This window comes from Somniosus microcephalus, chromosome 9 (genome assembly GCF_052327205.1).
Source record: "Somniosus microcephalus isolate GS21.2 chromosome 9, FLI_Smic_1.0, whole genome shotgun sequence".
Taxonomy (NCBI): Eukaryota; Metazoa; Chordata; class Chondrichthyes; order Squaliformes; family Somniosidae; genus Somniosus; species Somniosus microcephalus.
Genome location: NC_140995.1, coordinates 253071362 through 253085945, shown reverse-complemented (window position 1 = coordinate 253085945; position 14584 = coordinate 253071362). Strand labels below are relative to the sequence as shown.

The 14584-nt window shown below is 52.7% G+C and overlaps 1 protein-coding gene across 1 annotated transcript in view; it reads right to left on the bottom strand.

Annotated features, from left to right (window-relative positions):
- LOC147113224 (MAM domain-containing glycosylphosphatidylinositol anchor protein 1-like) overlaps positions 1-14286 on the bottom strand; it is a 125798-nt gene extending 111512 nt beyond the window's left edge. Inside the window, exons 1-2 of the mRNA XM_085998261.1 lie at positions 14049-14286; positions 12472-12801 (exon numbers count right to left, since the gene is read on the bottom strand). Coding sequence (XP_085854387.1) covers positions 12472-12801; positions 14049-14187 — 469 coding nt within the window. The 5' untranslated portion in view covers positions 14188-14286. The remainder of the gene's footprint in view (positions 1-12471; positions 12802-14048) is intronic.
- Positions 14287-14584: the final 298 nt, after the last annotated feature.

The window sequence follows — 14584 nt, the reverse complement described above, 5'->3', positions numbered from 1 at the left end:
CCAGTACTAGGGGTCACAGTCTAAGGATGGGGTAGGCCATTTAGGACAGAAATTAGGAGGAATTTCTTCACCCAGGGAGTGGTGAACCTGTGGAATTCTCTACCACAGAAGGCAGTAGAGGCCAATTCATTAAATATATTCAAGAAGGAGTTGGATATATTTCTTAAGGCTAAAGGGATCAAGGGGTATGGGGAGAAAGCAGGGACAGGGTACTGAACTTGGATGATCAGCCATGATCGCATTGAATGGCGGAGCAGGCTCGAGGGGCCGAATGGCCGACTCCTGCTGCTATCTTCTATGTTTCTATGTTTCGCACATGCGAGTTTTCTGACCCCGTTTCCATCCCGCCTCCAAGAGGCGGGATAGGCCCTTAAGAACCAGTTAAGTGCCTCTATAATCCCATTTTGAGAGGCCTTTCTGATTTTACCACTTTTCCCCCATGCTGCATGTCTCTGGAACACGCCAGTGAATCCTGGCGGCCTCACCAGTGGACTGCTTACTAACAGCTGCAGCTCCACCATTAAAAAGGAGTTTTCACCAATCATCATTTGCAGGTGGCAGAACTTTGTTGTCTCAGGTCTGGGGGAACTTTTAGCAGGCATACCCATTGTTGTCATAGAGTCATAGAGTTTCACAACACAGAAAGAGGCCCTTCGGCCCATCGTGTCTGCGCCGCCCATCCATCCCTGTCCAGTCTAATCCCATTTTCCAGCATTTGGTCCATAGCCTTGTATGCAATGGCATTTCAAGTGCTCATCCAAATGCTTCTTGAATGTTGTGAGGGTTCCTGCCTCTACCACCCTTTCAGGCATTGAATTCCACATTCCAACCAGGGCAGCACGGTGGCATAGTGGTTAGCACTGTTGCCTCACAGCGCCAGGGACCCGGGTTTGAATCCGGCCTCGGGTGACTGTCTGTGTGGAGTTTGCACATTCTCCCCGTGTTTGCGTGGGTTTCCTCCGGGTGCTCCGGTTTCCTCCCACAGTCCAAAGATGTGCGGGTTAGGTTGATTGGCTATGATAAATTGACCCTTAGTGTTAGGGGGATTAAATACGTGGGGTTACGGGGATAGGGTGGGATATGTGTTGGTGTAGGGGTTACAGGGATCGGGTGGGATATGTGTCGGTGCAGGCTCGATGGGCCGAAAGGGCCTCTATCTGCACTGTGGGGTTTCTGTGATTCTGTGAACCACCCTCTGGGTGAAAAAGTTCCTCCTCAAATCCCCTCTAAATCTCCTGCCCCTTACCCTGAATCTATGCCCCCTTGTTATTGACCCCCCCACTAAGGGGAAAAGTTCCTCTTTATCTACCCTATCTATGCCCCTCATCATTTTGTACACCTCAATCAGGTCCCCCCTCAACCTTCTCTGCTCCAAGGAAAACAACCCCAGCCTGTCCAGCCTCTCTTCATAGCTGAGGCGCTCCATCCCAGGTAACATCCTGGTGAATCTTCTCTGCACCCTCTCCAAAGCAATCACATCCTTCCTATAGTGAGGCGACCAGAACTGCACACAGTACTCCAGCTGTGGCCTCACCAGCGTTTTGTACAGCTCCATCATAACCTCCCTGCTCTTATATTCTATGCCTCGGCTAATGAAGGCAAGTATCCCATATGCCCTTTTAACCACCTTATCTACCTGCTCCGCTGCCTTCAGGGATCTATGTACATGTACACCAAGGTCCCTCTGACCCTCTGTACTTCCTAGGGTCCTACCACTCATTGTGTATTCCCTTGCCTTATTTGTCCGTCCAAAATGCATCACCTCGCACTTTTCAGGGTTAAATTCCATTTGCCACTTTTCCGCCCATCTGACCAACCCGTTTATATCGTCCTGTAGCCTGAGGCTTTCCTCCTCGCAATTTACCACCCCACCAATTTTCGTGTCATCTGCGAACTTACTGATCATACCTTTTACATTCTCATCCAAATCATTTATGTAGATCACAAACAACAAGGGACCCAGCACCGATCCCTGAGGTACCCCACTGGACACAGGCTTCCAGTCACAAAAGCAACCTTCGACCATCACCCTCTGCCTCCTGCCACTCAGCCAGTTTAGGATCCAACGCGCCAAGGCACCCTGGATCCCATGGGCTCTTACCTTCTTGACCAGTCTCACACACACACACAGAATCCCCACAATGCAGATAGAGGCCATTTCAGCCCATCGAGCCTGCACCGACACATATCCCACCCGATCCCCGTAACCCCTACACCAACACATATCCCCGTAATCCCACGTATTTAATCCCCCTAACACTAAGGGTCAATTTATCATAGTCAATCAACCTAACCCGCACATCTTTGGACTGTGGGAGGAAACCGGAGCACCCGGAGGAAACCCACGCAAACACGGGGAGAATGTGCAAACTCCACACAGACAGTCGCCCGAGGCTGGATTCGAACCCGGGTCCCTGGCGCTGTGAGGCAACAGTGCTAACCATTATGCCACCGTGCTGCCCTATGCGGGACTTGGTCAAAAGCTTTACTGAAGTCCATGTAAACCACATCCACAGCATTTCCCTCATCCACCCCCGTAGTCACCCCCTCGAAAAATTCAATCAGATTTGTCAGACATGATTTACCCTTGACAAAGCCATGCTGACTATCCCCGATTAATCCTTGCCTCTCCAAGTGGAGATTAATTTTGTCCCTCAGAATTTTTTCCAATAATTTCCCCACCACAGATGTTAGACTCACTGGCCTGTAATTCCCTGGTTTATCCCTGCTACCCTTCTTGAATAATGGTACTACGTTAGCTGTTCTCCAGTCCTCTGGTACATCCCCTGTGGCCAGAGAGGTTCTGAAAATTTGTGTCAGAGCCCCTGCAATCTCCTCCTTTGCCTCCCACAGCAGCCTGGGATACATCTCGTCCGGGCCTGGGGATTTATCCACTTTTTGGCCTGCTAAAACCGCTAGCACCTCCTCCCTCTCGATGCTAATATGTTCAAGTATGTCACAGTCCCCTTGCCCGATTTCTATGTCTGCATCGTCTTTCTCCATAGTGAACACAGATGCAAAAAATTCATTTAAAACCCCGCCTACATCCTCTGGCTCTACACACAGATTGCCACTTTGGTCCCTAATGGGCCCTACCCTTTCCCTGGTTATCCTCTTGCCCTTAATATACTTATAAAACATCTTAGGATTTTCCTTTATTTCGCTCGCCAGTGTTATTTCATGGCCCCTCCTCGCCCTCCTAATTTCTTTTTTAAGTATGCCCCTGCACTTTTTATACTCCTCTAGGGCTTCTTCCGTCTTTAGTCTTTTGTAACTACCAAAAGCCCCCCTTTTATTTCTAATGCATTTTTGTATATCCCTTGTCATCCAAGGTTCCCTTTGCTTGTTGGTCCCACCCTTGACCTTTACAGGAACATGTTGGCGTTGTACTCTCTCTATTTCCCTTCTGAAAGTCTCCCACTGTTTTGATGTGGATTTTCCTATAAGCAGCTGCTCCCAGTCCACTTTGGCCAGATCCTGCCTTATCATATTAAAATCGGCCTTCCCCCAATTTAGAACCCTTATTTCCGGGCCGTCTTTGTCTTTTTCCATGACCACCTTAAATCTCACCGAATTATGGTCACTGTCGCCAAAATGCTCTCCTACTGACACTTCCACCACTTGCCCGGCTACATTCCCCAGAATTAGGTCCAGTACCGCCCCCTCTCTTGTAGGACTTTCTACATGTTGGCTCAAAAAGCTCTCCTGGATGCACTTTAAGAATTCTGCACCCTCTAAGCCTTTCACACTCTGACTGTCCCAATTTATATTGGGGAAGTTGAAATCCCCCACTATTATTACCCTATTATTTTCGCACTTTTCTGAGATTTGCCTACATATCTGTTCCTCTGTCTCCCCCTGACTGTTTGGGGGCCTATAGTACACTCCCAGCAAAGTGCTTGCCCCCTTTTTGTTTTTAAGTTCTACCCATATGGCCTCATTAGAGGAACCCGCTAATATATCATCCCTCCTTACAGCAGTAATTGACTCCTTAATTAATATTGCAACACCCCCTCCCCTTTTACACCCCCCTCTGTCTCGCCTGAAGATTCTATACCCCGGAATATTGAGCTGCCAGTCCTGACCCTCCCTCAACCATGTCTCCGTGATAGCAACAATATCGTACTCCCATGTGTTCAACAACAACTTCAGTTCATCCACCTTATTTGCAAGACTCCTTGCATTAAAATAAATGCCTTCCAGCCCTGCCATATTCTCTTTTGCCTTCACATATTTGCTCTGCCTTCCCAGCTGACTTGTTTTTCCCTCTGTATTTGGCTGTAAATCACCCCCTACTATAGCTCCACTCTGTACCCCAACCCCCTGCCAAGTTAGTTTAAACCCTCCCCAGCAGTGCTAGCAAACCTCCCCGCAAGGATATTGGTTCCCCTCTGGTTCAGGTGTAAACCGTCCGACTTGTACAAGTCCCACCTTTCCCAGAAGCAGACCCAGTGATCCAGGAAACTAAAGCCCTCCCTCCTGCACCATCCCTTTAGCCACGCATTCATCTGTTCTATCTTCCTATTCCTATACTCACTAGCACGTGGCACCGGGAGTAATCCAGAGATTACAACCTTTGAGGTCCTGCTCTTTAATCCTTCACCTAGCTCCCTAAATTCTTGCTGCAGGACCTCATCCCTCTTTTTACCTATGTCGTTGGTACCAATGTGGACCACGACCACTGGCTGTTCACCCTCCCCCTCCAGAATGCCCTGCAGCCACTCAGTGACATCCTTGACCCTGGCACCAGGGAAGCAACAAACCATCCTGGATTCACGTCTACGGCCACAGAAACGCCTATCTGTTCCCCTTACTATAGAATCCCCTACCACTATTGCTCTCCCACTCTTTTTCCCCCCTTCCTGGGCAGCAGGAGCACCCCCAGTGCCAGGAAGTTGGCTGCTGCTGCCTTCCCCTGGTGAGTCATCCCCCTCAACAGTATCCAAAGCGGTATACTTGTTTGAAAGGGGGATGTCCGCAGGGGTTCCCTGCACTACCTGCCTGCCTTTGTTGCTCCGCCTGATGGTCACCCCCTGTGCTGCCCTACCCTGAGGCGTGAACAACTCGCTAAACGTGCTATCCACGAGCCTCTCAGCATCGCGCATGCTCCAAAATTCATCCACCCGCAGCTCGAGCGCCACAATGCGGAAGTTTGTAACCTGACACCCATCTCTAGTGTGACCTCCTGGGAAACCCCTCTCCCCACCTTGACTGAGCGCTTCCTCAACTGAGGTATATACCAGAAGCACGGGAACCATTTGTTTCCTTTCCTCCTGGACATCAGATTCGGACGAAGACCAGCCGCGGCAGCAGCAGAACCCTGAATAACAGCAGCACCAACAGCAGGAGCGCCAAGCTACTACTCACCCACCTGAATCTGCACAGGCCAGAAGGCGCCAGCGCTTGGAAGCCCGTTGGCGCAGGAGATACCCCCCAAACAGGGTCTACAGACAGAGGATCAGCTACCTCAACATGTCTGAGCAGCAGTGCCAAAGGAGGCTCAGACTTTCGCGAGAGACAGTGGGTGACATCTGCGCAATGCTGCAGCAAGACCTGGAGCCCAGAGGACCAGGTGGACACCCCTTATCAGTGGCCGTCAAAGTCACCACCGCACTCAACTTTTTTGCTTCAGGATCATTCCAGGGATCAGCAGCAGGCATCAGCGGCGTCTCCCAGGCGGCCGCACACACTTGCATCACGCAGGTAACCGATGCCCCTTTTGCCATCGCGCACAATCACATCCATTTCTCCAAGGATCAAGCCAGTGTAACTGCGCGTGCGGTTGGGTTTGACAATCTGGCAGGCTTTCCAAGGGTGCAGGGCGTCGTTGACTGCGCACATGTGGCCCTTAAGGCACCCCATCACAATCCAGGTATTTTTGTCAACCGCAGGGGATTCCACTCCCTCAACGTACAGCTGGTGTGTGACCACAGAAAGGAAATTTTGCATGTTTGTGCCATGTACCCTGGCAGTTGCCATGACTTCTTCATCCTGCGCCAGTCTAGTGTGCCTCATCTCTTCAGTCCGCCAGACCAACTTTTTGGATGGCTACTTGGAGACAAGGGCTATCCCCTGAAGACGTGGCTAATGACGCCGTTGAGGAGCCCATCCAACGAAGCTGAGGAGAGCTGCAACTCCAGCCACATGTCCACCAGATCCATAATCGAGCAAACCATCGGTTCACTGAAGATGTGCTTCAGGTGCCTTGATAGATCAGATGGAGCCCTGAAGTATTCAGCAGCCAGGGTCTCTAGAATCATCGTGGTTTGCTGTGCACTTCACAACATGGCACAGCATCGTGGCTTACAGCTGGCTGAGGTACAAGTGGCTCATCACATAGCTTCCTCAGGTGAGGAGGAGGAGAGCGAAAACGACCAGCTTGCAGAGGCACATCAACCAGTGCCAGCAGCATGCGAGCACATTGCTGCCCGGGATGCAAGGCACGCACTCATCTTGGCCAGATTTGCTTAGCCTGGCCAATCAAAAACTTTTGTCTCGTACCTTCTTATCAGACCATCGACAATGGCCAAGAACCTGCGGATTCCTATCGCTCTGACCACCATACTGACAAGTGCAAGTAATCCTAAGCCCTCAATGTGGAAGTCCCATTTGCAAAATGACACACGCCACAACTGCAACAGTTTGCCATCAGAATTTTTAATGACAATAACCAACTGATGGCTTTCCAAAATTAAACATAACATTACACCCAAGTGACTACCCTTGTGACTACTTGCGCAGTATCTTCCTCTTATGCGTGCTCCTACGTGGTGCTTCCCCTGTGGCTTCAGCAGATGTGGAGGCCCCTTGCTCACTTTCTTGCTGCACCTGTCTCGACACCTTTGGCGGGCGTCCTCTGGGGTTGCGAACCTGTGAGGGCTCGGCAACAGTCTGCTGCTCCTGCGGCTGTGCAGGGGTTGAGACGCTGATCTCAGTTGGGTGGGGACCCTGGTGGGGCTCTGACCGAGGGCTTTGCAGTGCCATGGTTGTGTGAGCACTTGGAGAGGAGCCCCCACTTCCTTGTTGTCTGCCACCAACATCCCTCTCATGGGTCAGCCCCACTTCAGAGCTAGCAAGTGGCAGACAGCACCTTGCTGCACTTCAGGGGGGCCATGAGGACCCGTTTCTGTACTGCAAGTCCTACTCACGAGGACTTGCCTGAAGGTCTGGTTTGTTTGCTCAAAAGCTGACCATCGCGCCTCAAGAGATGTCGGTCTATTCTGAACAATTACCATGTTTTCCATACCCTGGCGACTAAGCTCCTCCATCGCCGTAACCATCCTCTCCTCGACGGTAGCCAGCCTTACCACGGAGGTAGCCATCCTTTCCGTGGTGATGCATTCATGTGCCAACGCCTCCACAAAGGCGATGTTAGCAATGGACTCCTCCATTCGCTCCACACTTGCAGCGACCCTGGAGGCAAAACCTGCCAGAGACTCCTGCACCTGTTCCTGGAGTTCCAGCACCGCTCTCCTTCTGGATGGACCTGAAGGCACAGGGTCAACATGCAGCGGAGCCGAGCTGGCAGAGTCCTGCGCCCTCCGACGAGGACTCTCCACTGCTGTCCCTGTCTCCACCATCTGCTGATGTTCACTTGTGAGCTGTGATACACCAGGTGACAACTCTACTCTATGTCCCGAATGTCCCACCGAGGTGTGAGTGTCTGCGCTGGTGCAGGGTGTGCTTAATTCTGCTGACGCAGCGCCCTCAGAGGTTGCAGCTTCCTCTGAGGAGTCTGGCAGCTCAGGCTCTTCCTCCTGGATAGTGGGGACGGGGGCTCTCGATGGTCCTGTGGAAGAGTAAAGGAAAGAGTTAGAGATGTGAGGTAAAGGTTACATGCACATTGAATAGTGCAGATGATCATAAGTCAATCTGTTCGAGCATCAGATTCATTATTAGTGACTCATGCAATGTCAATGAGAGAGATGCCAAACTATTCTGTCACCAGCTTGCTGTGATGTGCCCGTCTGTCCGTCCCACACTTGGGAATCATCCTTGATCCCGGCAATTTCCAGGGCTGCCTCCTCCAAGGTGGTGAGCTGGGCTACTGAGGGTGGCCCTCCTCCTGTCCTCACTCTTTCCCTCTTATTGTGGGCTCTCTTTTCCTGCAATGAGGGACACAAGTGGAGTTTGAGTGAGAATGAAGGAGTGTGTAGAGAATCCATAGCATAGATGCTTAGAAGGAGACAAAGGGCCCTCCCTGTGTGTTGTAAGTTGTTGTTGCATCACAGTGATAGAGAGTGTGAGGGCTGCATGGTCGAATAGTTAAGTGAATGTGACCATAGAGAGAGAGGGAATGGGTAAGGGTGCAGGGATGTCAGTGTCAAGTGGGATGTGGAGGAAGAGGTTGGCAAAGCAGAGTGCTGGTGAGGAGAGGCGATGGGGATCAGATTGAGGGTGATGGGAAAGTCATACTCACTTTTACTGTGCGGAGAAGGTCATGAAACCTCTTCCTGCACTGCAGCCAGGTTCTGCGGCACATAGACATAGAGTTGAGCTCCTGGGCCACTTGCATCCACACAGCTTTAGTCTGCTGGGGAGGTTTCTTCCTCCCTGAGAAAGGGAAGAGCACCTCCTTATTTCCTCTTGCTCCCTCCACCAGAGCTTGCAGGGCGGCGTCATCGAACCGTGGAGCACACTTTGGCCTACTGCTGGACATAGTTGCTGAATGAAGCGATCACAGCAATGGGCATAAAGTTTAAAGTCTCCAGAAGAGCAAGGCTGCTTGCAGGCCTTAAATCCAGCAGCATTGATGATGTTGTGGCAGAACCACTGAATGACTCTGGCTAACTGTACATAATTCTCTTTAACGATGTTCTAACACCAGCCTAAGCCTGTACCATTGTGTTAGGCATTACTGTGTTTTGTATATAGAGTTTGCATGTAAGGGGTGTGGCCCCTTTAAGAGCGCGGGAAAACGCGGGCAAACGCGATGACGTCACGTCGCAAACCACGTGACTGCCCAGGCAGTCCTCGTGGCATCTCCGTTGAGTAAAGGCCTGTTTCATTGTTCTCCTGCGTCGATCTCAATTATTCGTAGGAATTCGGCAATTCCTACAACGTCATCGGAGGCGACTTTCAGGATGGAAAGACTAATTGGGCCAGGGGTTCCCACACGCTGGAAATCAATTGCCCAATTAGGGGAAAATCGCTCTTTTTTCCCCACATCACACGGGAGTCAGGTTCAGGACTCGAAAAACACCTGACACGCCCCAGCCCGCCCACAATGGCAAAATCGAGCCCTAAGTCTTCAATCTAAACAGAGGAAACTACAAGGGTATGAGGGACAAGTTGGCCATGGTAGATTGGGAGACTACACTAAAAGGTATGAAGGTGGACATACAATGGCTAACATTCAAGGAAATAATGCATAATTTGCAACAAACCTATATTCCTCTAGGGCATAAAAACCCAAAAGGAAAAGTGATCCAACCATGGCTGACAAAAGAAATTTAAGCTAGTATTAAGTCAAAGGAGGAAGCTTATAAAGTTGCCCGAAAAAGCGGTCAGCCTGAGGATTGGGATCTTTTTAGAAATCAGCAAAGGGGGACCAAGAAATTGATAAAGAAAGGGAAAATGGAATATGAGCACAAACTAGCGAAAAATATAAAAATGGATTGTAAAAGCTTCTATAGGTATGTGAAAAGGAAAAGACTGGCGAAGGTAAATGTAGGTCCTTTACAGTCAGAGATGGGAGAATTTATAATGGGGAATGAGGAAATGGCAGAGAAATTAAACAAATACTTTGTTTCTGTCTTCACAGAGGAAGACACAAAAAAACTCCCAGAAATACAAGAAAGCCAAGGGTGTGGCGAGAATGAGGAACTTAAAGAAATTATTAGTAAAAAAACAGTACTAGCAAAATTAATGGGACTAAATGTTGATAAATCCCAAGTTCTGGATGACCTACATCCTAGGGTTTTGAAAGAGGTGGCCATTGGGATAGTGGACACATTGGTTGTCATCTTCCAAAATTCTATTGATTCTGGAATGGTTCCTGCAGATTGGAGGATAGCAAATGTAACCCCGCTATTTAAGAAAGGAGGGAGAGAGAAAACGGGGAACTACAGACCTGTTAGCCTCACGTCAGTAGTTGGGAAAATTGGGCAGAGCCAACATGGATTTATGAAAGGAAAATCCTGTTTGACAAATCTATTGGAGTTCTTTGAGGATGTAACTAGTGGAGTAGACAAAGGGGAACCGGTAGATGTGGCGTATCTGGATTTTCAGAAGGCCTTCGATAAGATCCCACACAAGAGGTTGGTGAACAAAATTAGGGCACATGGAATTGGGGGTAATATACTAGCACGGATTGAGAATTGGTTAACATACAGAAAACAAAGAATAGGGATAAACGGACCTTTTTCAGGATGGCAGGCTGTGACTAGTGGGGTACTGCAAGGATCAGTGCTTGGGCCCCAGCTATTCACAATCTATATCAATGATTTGGATGAGGGGACTAAATGTAACATTTCCAAATTTGCTGATGATACAAAGCTAGGTGGCAGTGTCAGATGTGAAGAGAATGTGAAGAGGCTTCAAGGGGATCTCGACAGGCTCAGTGAGTGGGCGAGAACATGGCAGATGGAATATAATGTGGATAAATGTGAAGTTATCCACTTTGGTAGAAAAAACAGAAAGGCAGAGTATTTCCTAAATGGTGAAAGATTGGGGAATGCAGATGCTCAAAGGGACCTGGGTGTCCTTGTACACGAGTCACTGAACGTGAATGTGCAGGTGCAGCAAGCCATTAGGAAGGCAAATGGTATGCTGGCCTTCATTACAAGAGGATTTGAGTACAGGAGTAAAGAAGTCTTACTCCAATTATATAGGGCCTTGGTGAGACCACACCTGGAGTACTGTGTACAATTTTGGTCTCCTTACCTAAGGAAGGATATACTTGCCATAGAGGGAGTGCAACGAAGGGTCACGAGATTGATTCCTGGGATGGCGGGACTGTCGTATGAGAAGGGATTGAGTAAACTAGGCCTGTATTCTCTTGAATTCAGAAAAATGAGAGGGGACCTCATTGAAGCATACAAAGTTATTACAGGGCTTGATAGGGTGGATGCTGGGAGAATGTTTCCCTTGGCTGGGGAGTCTAGAACCAGGGGCCACAGCCTCAGGATAAAGGGTCGGCCATTCAGGACTGAGATGAGGAGAAAGTTCTTCACACAGAGGGTGGTGAATCTTTGGAATTCTCTACCCCAGGGGGCTGTGGAGGCTCAGTCATTGGGTATATTCAAAACAGAAGTCGATAGATTTCTGACTAGTAAGGGCATCAAGGGATATGGCGATAGGGCCGGTGAATGGAGTTGAGGCAGAAGATCAGCCCCGATCTCATTGAATGGTGGAGCAGGCTTGAAGGGCCAAATGGCCGACTCCTGCTCCTATTTCTTATGTAATGTTCTTAGAGACGCAGGACCGGAGTCGCGGGACCGGGGACGCGGGACCGGAGACGTGGGGATCGGAGACACGGGACCGGGGACGTGGGGCCGGAGACGCGGGGCCGGAGATGCGGGGCCGGAGACGGGGGGACCGGAAACGGGGGACCGGGGACGCGGGGCCGGGGACGCAGGGCCCGAGACGGGGGGGACCGGAGACGGGGGACCGGGGACACGGGACCGGAGACGGGGGGGCCGGAGACGGGGGACCGGAGGCGCGGGGACCGGAGACGCGGGGACCGGAGACGGGGGGGGCCGGAGACCGGGGACCGGAGACGGGGGGGGGCCGGAGACGGGGGACCGGGGACACGGGACCGGAGACGGGGGGGACCGGGGACACGGGACCGGAGACGGGAGGGACCGGAGACGCGGGGACCGGAGACGGGGGGGCCGGAGACGCGGGGACCGGAGACGCGGGGACCGGAGACGGGGGCGCCGGAGACGGGGGACCGGAGACCGGGGGACCGGAGACGCGGGGACCGGAGACGGGGGGGCCGGAGACGGGGGGGCCGGAGACGGGGGACCGGAGACGCGGGGACCGGAGACGGGGGGGCCGGAGACGGGGGACCGGAGACGGGGGGGACCGGAGACGGGGGACCGGAGACGGGGGACCGGGGACACGGGACTGGAGACGCGGGGCCGGAGACGTGGGGACTGGAGATGCAGGGTCTGAGACACGGGACCAGGGACGCGGGGCCGGAGACAGGGAGACTGGAGACGGGGGACCGGCGACGCGGGACTGGCGACGCGGGACCGGAGACGGGGGGGCCGGAGACTGGGGGACGCGGGACCGGAGACGTGGGGCCGGAGATGGGGGGGGGCCGGAGATGGGGGGACCGGGGACGCGGGACTGGAGACGCGGGACTGGAGCACGCAGGGCCAGAGACACGAGGACCGGGGGCGGGGACGCGGGACCGGGACGCAGGACCGGAGACGAGGACTGTGTTCTGTATGGGGATTACATTGGGTAAGTTAGCTGGGTTTTTTACTCAGGATGGGCTGCGTTGGGTGTTGTACCAATCCTTACTGATGTTGGTTGAGATGTTGACGTCGATGCTGATGTCGGGCACTGCCCGGCTCCGCAATGATGCCACGCAGGTGTAGGTGGCAGAGTCGGAGAATCTCATGCTAATGATGTCCAGGCTTGTGGCTCCGGGCTGGAACTCTTGGTCGTTCTTGGAGATGATGATCCTCTCGGTGGGCTTGAGGGGCTTCCCGTTCTTGTACCAGCTGTAGGTCAGCTCGTCCTGGGGCACAGCCTCCACCTGGCATGAAACCTTCACCTCCCGGTCCAGCTGAATCTTCTCGTCATCGTGGAATGTGTCCGGAGTGATCCAGAACCTTCCGTTAGAGAGAGCTGGAAAACATGACATCACACTCAATGACCCAGAAATCACCGTAACCAGTACTAACCAAACCAGACCCGGTCACACGGTAACCGGTACTGACCAAACCAGGCCCAGTCACATGGTAACCGGTACTGACCAAACCAGGTCCGGTCACACGGTAACCGGTACTGACCAAACCAGGTTCGGTCACGCAGTAACCAGTACTAACCAAACCAGGCCCGGTCATGCAGTAACCGGTACTGAACAAACCAGGCCTGGTCACGCGGTAACCGGTACTAACCAAACCAGGTCCGGTCACACGGTAACCGGTACTAACCAAACCAGGTCCGGTCACACAGTAACCGGTACTGACTAAACCAGGCTGTGTCACGTGGTAACCGGTACTGACCAAACCAGGTCCAGTCACATGGTAACCGGTACTAATCAAACCAGGCCCGGTCACGCGGTAACCGGTACTAACCAAACCAGGCCTGGTCACACGGTAGCCGGTACTAACCAAACCAGGCCCGGTCACACGGTAACCGGTACTGACCAAATCAAAGGGGTCAGGTAAAAGTGCAGGGTCGGGGGTTAGAGGGAGGGGTCGTTGTTGGGCTCGGGGGTTAGAGTGAGGGGTCGGGGGTTAGAGTGGGCGGGTCGGGGGTTAGAGTGGGGGGGTCGGGGGTTAGAGTGGGGGTGTCGGGGCTAGAGTGGGGGGGGTCGGGGTTAGAGGGGAGGGTCGGGGGTTAGAGTGAGGGGTCGGGGGTTAGAGTGGGGGGTCGGGGGTTAGAGTGGAGGGTCGGGGGCTGGAGTGGAGGGTCGGGGGTTGGAGTGGGGGGTCGGAGGTTAGAGTGGGGGGGTCGGGGGGTAGAGTGGGGGTGTCGGGGGGTAGAGTGGGGGGGTCGGAGGTTAGAGTGGGGGGTCGGAGGTTAGAGTGGGGGGGTCGGAGGTTAGAGTGGGGGGGTCAGGGGTTAGAGTAGGGGGGTCGGGAGTTAGAGTGGGGGGGTCGGGGGTTATAGTGGGGGGAGTCAAGAGTCGGAGGTCGGGGTCAAGAGTCGGAGGTCGGGGTCAGGAATCGGAGGTTGGGGTCAGGGGTCAAGGGACGGGCAAGGGATCGAGGGTCAAGGTTCGGGCTTTGCTATTGCTGACTCTCGTTCTCTGGTTGCCATGGTTGGGGTTAGGCCCCGGTACCCTGGTATTGGCTGCTGGTGGACAGTGAGTTGACCTTTAGCCCCGGGGCCTCACCGACTCACCACAGCCTTTGTCAGTCACGTACCTCTCACCCGAACCTCCACCGATTTCTTGGCCTGGTTACCGACACCGTTGCTGGCAGAGCAGTTATAATAACCGGCCTGCTCCGGCCCAATCTCCCGGATCCACAGCTTCCCGCCTTCAATCCTGGTGTTTGTCGGCATGGGGACCGGTGAGGGAGACCACCAGAGAGTGGGGGAGGGGTCTCCCGCCTCCACCGCACATTCCAGCTCAACATCAGCCCCGGGATCAACAACTAACACCTCGGGGACTGAGAGAGAGAGCACGGGTGGCGCTGGAGAGAGAGAGAGAGGGAGAGGTCAGTGAGTGAGAGAGAGAGAGACAGAGAGGGAGACAGAGAGGGAGAGAGAGAGAGAGAGAGGGACAGAGAGAGAGAGACAGAGAGAGAGAGAGACAGAGAGAGAGACAGAGAGAGAGAGACAGAGAGACACGACAAACACATATTACTATTTATCATATTCTAACCCATCACAGAAAAAAAAAATCAATTTTAGCATGAAATCCTTATATATCTCAACCTGGAATATCCAAGGTCTACGC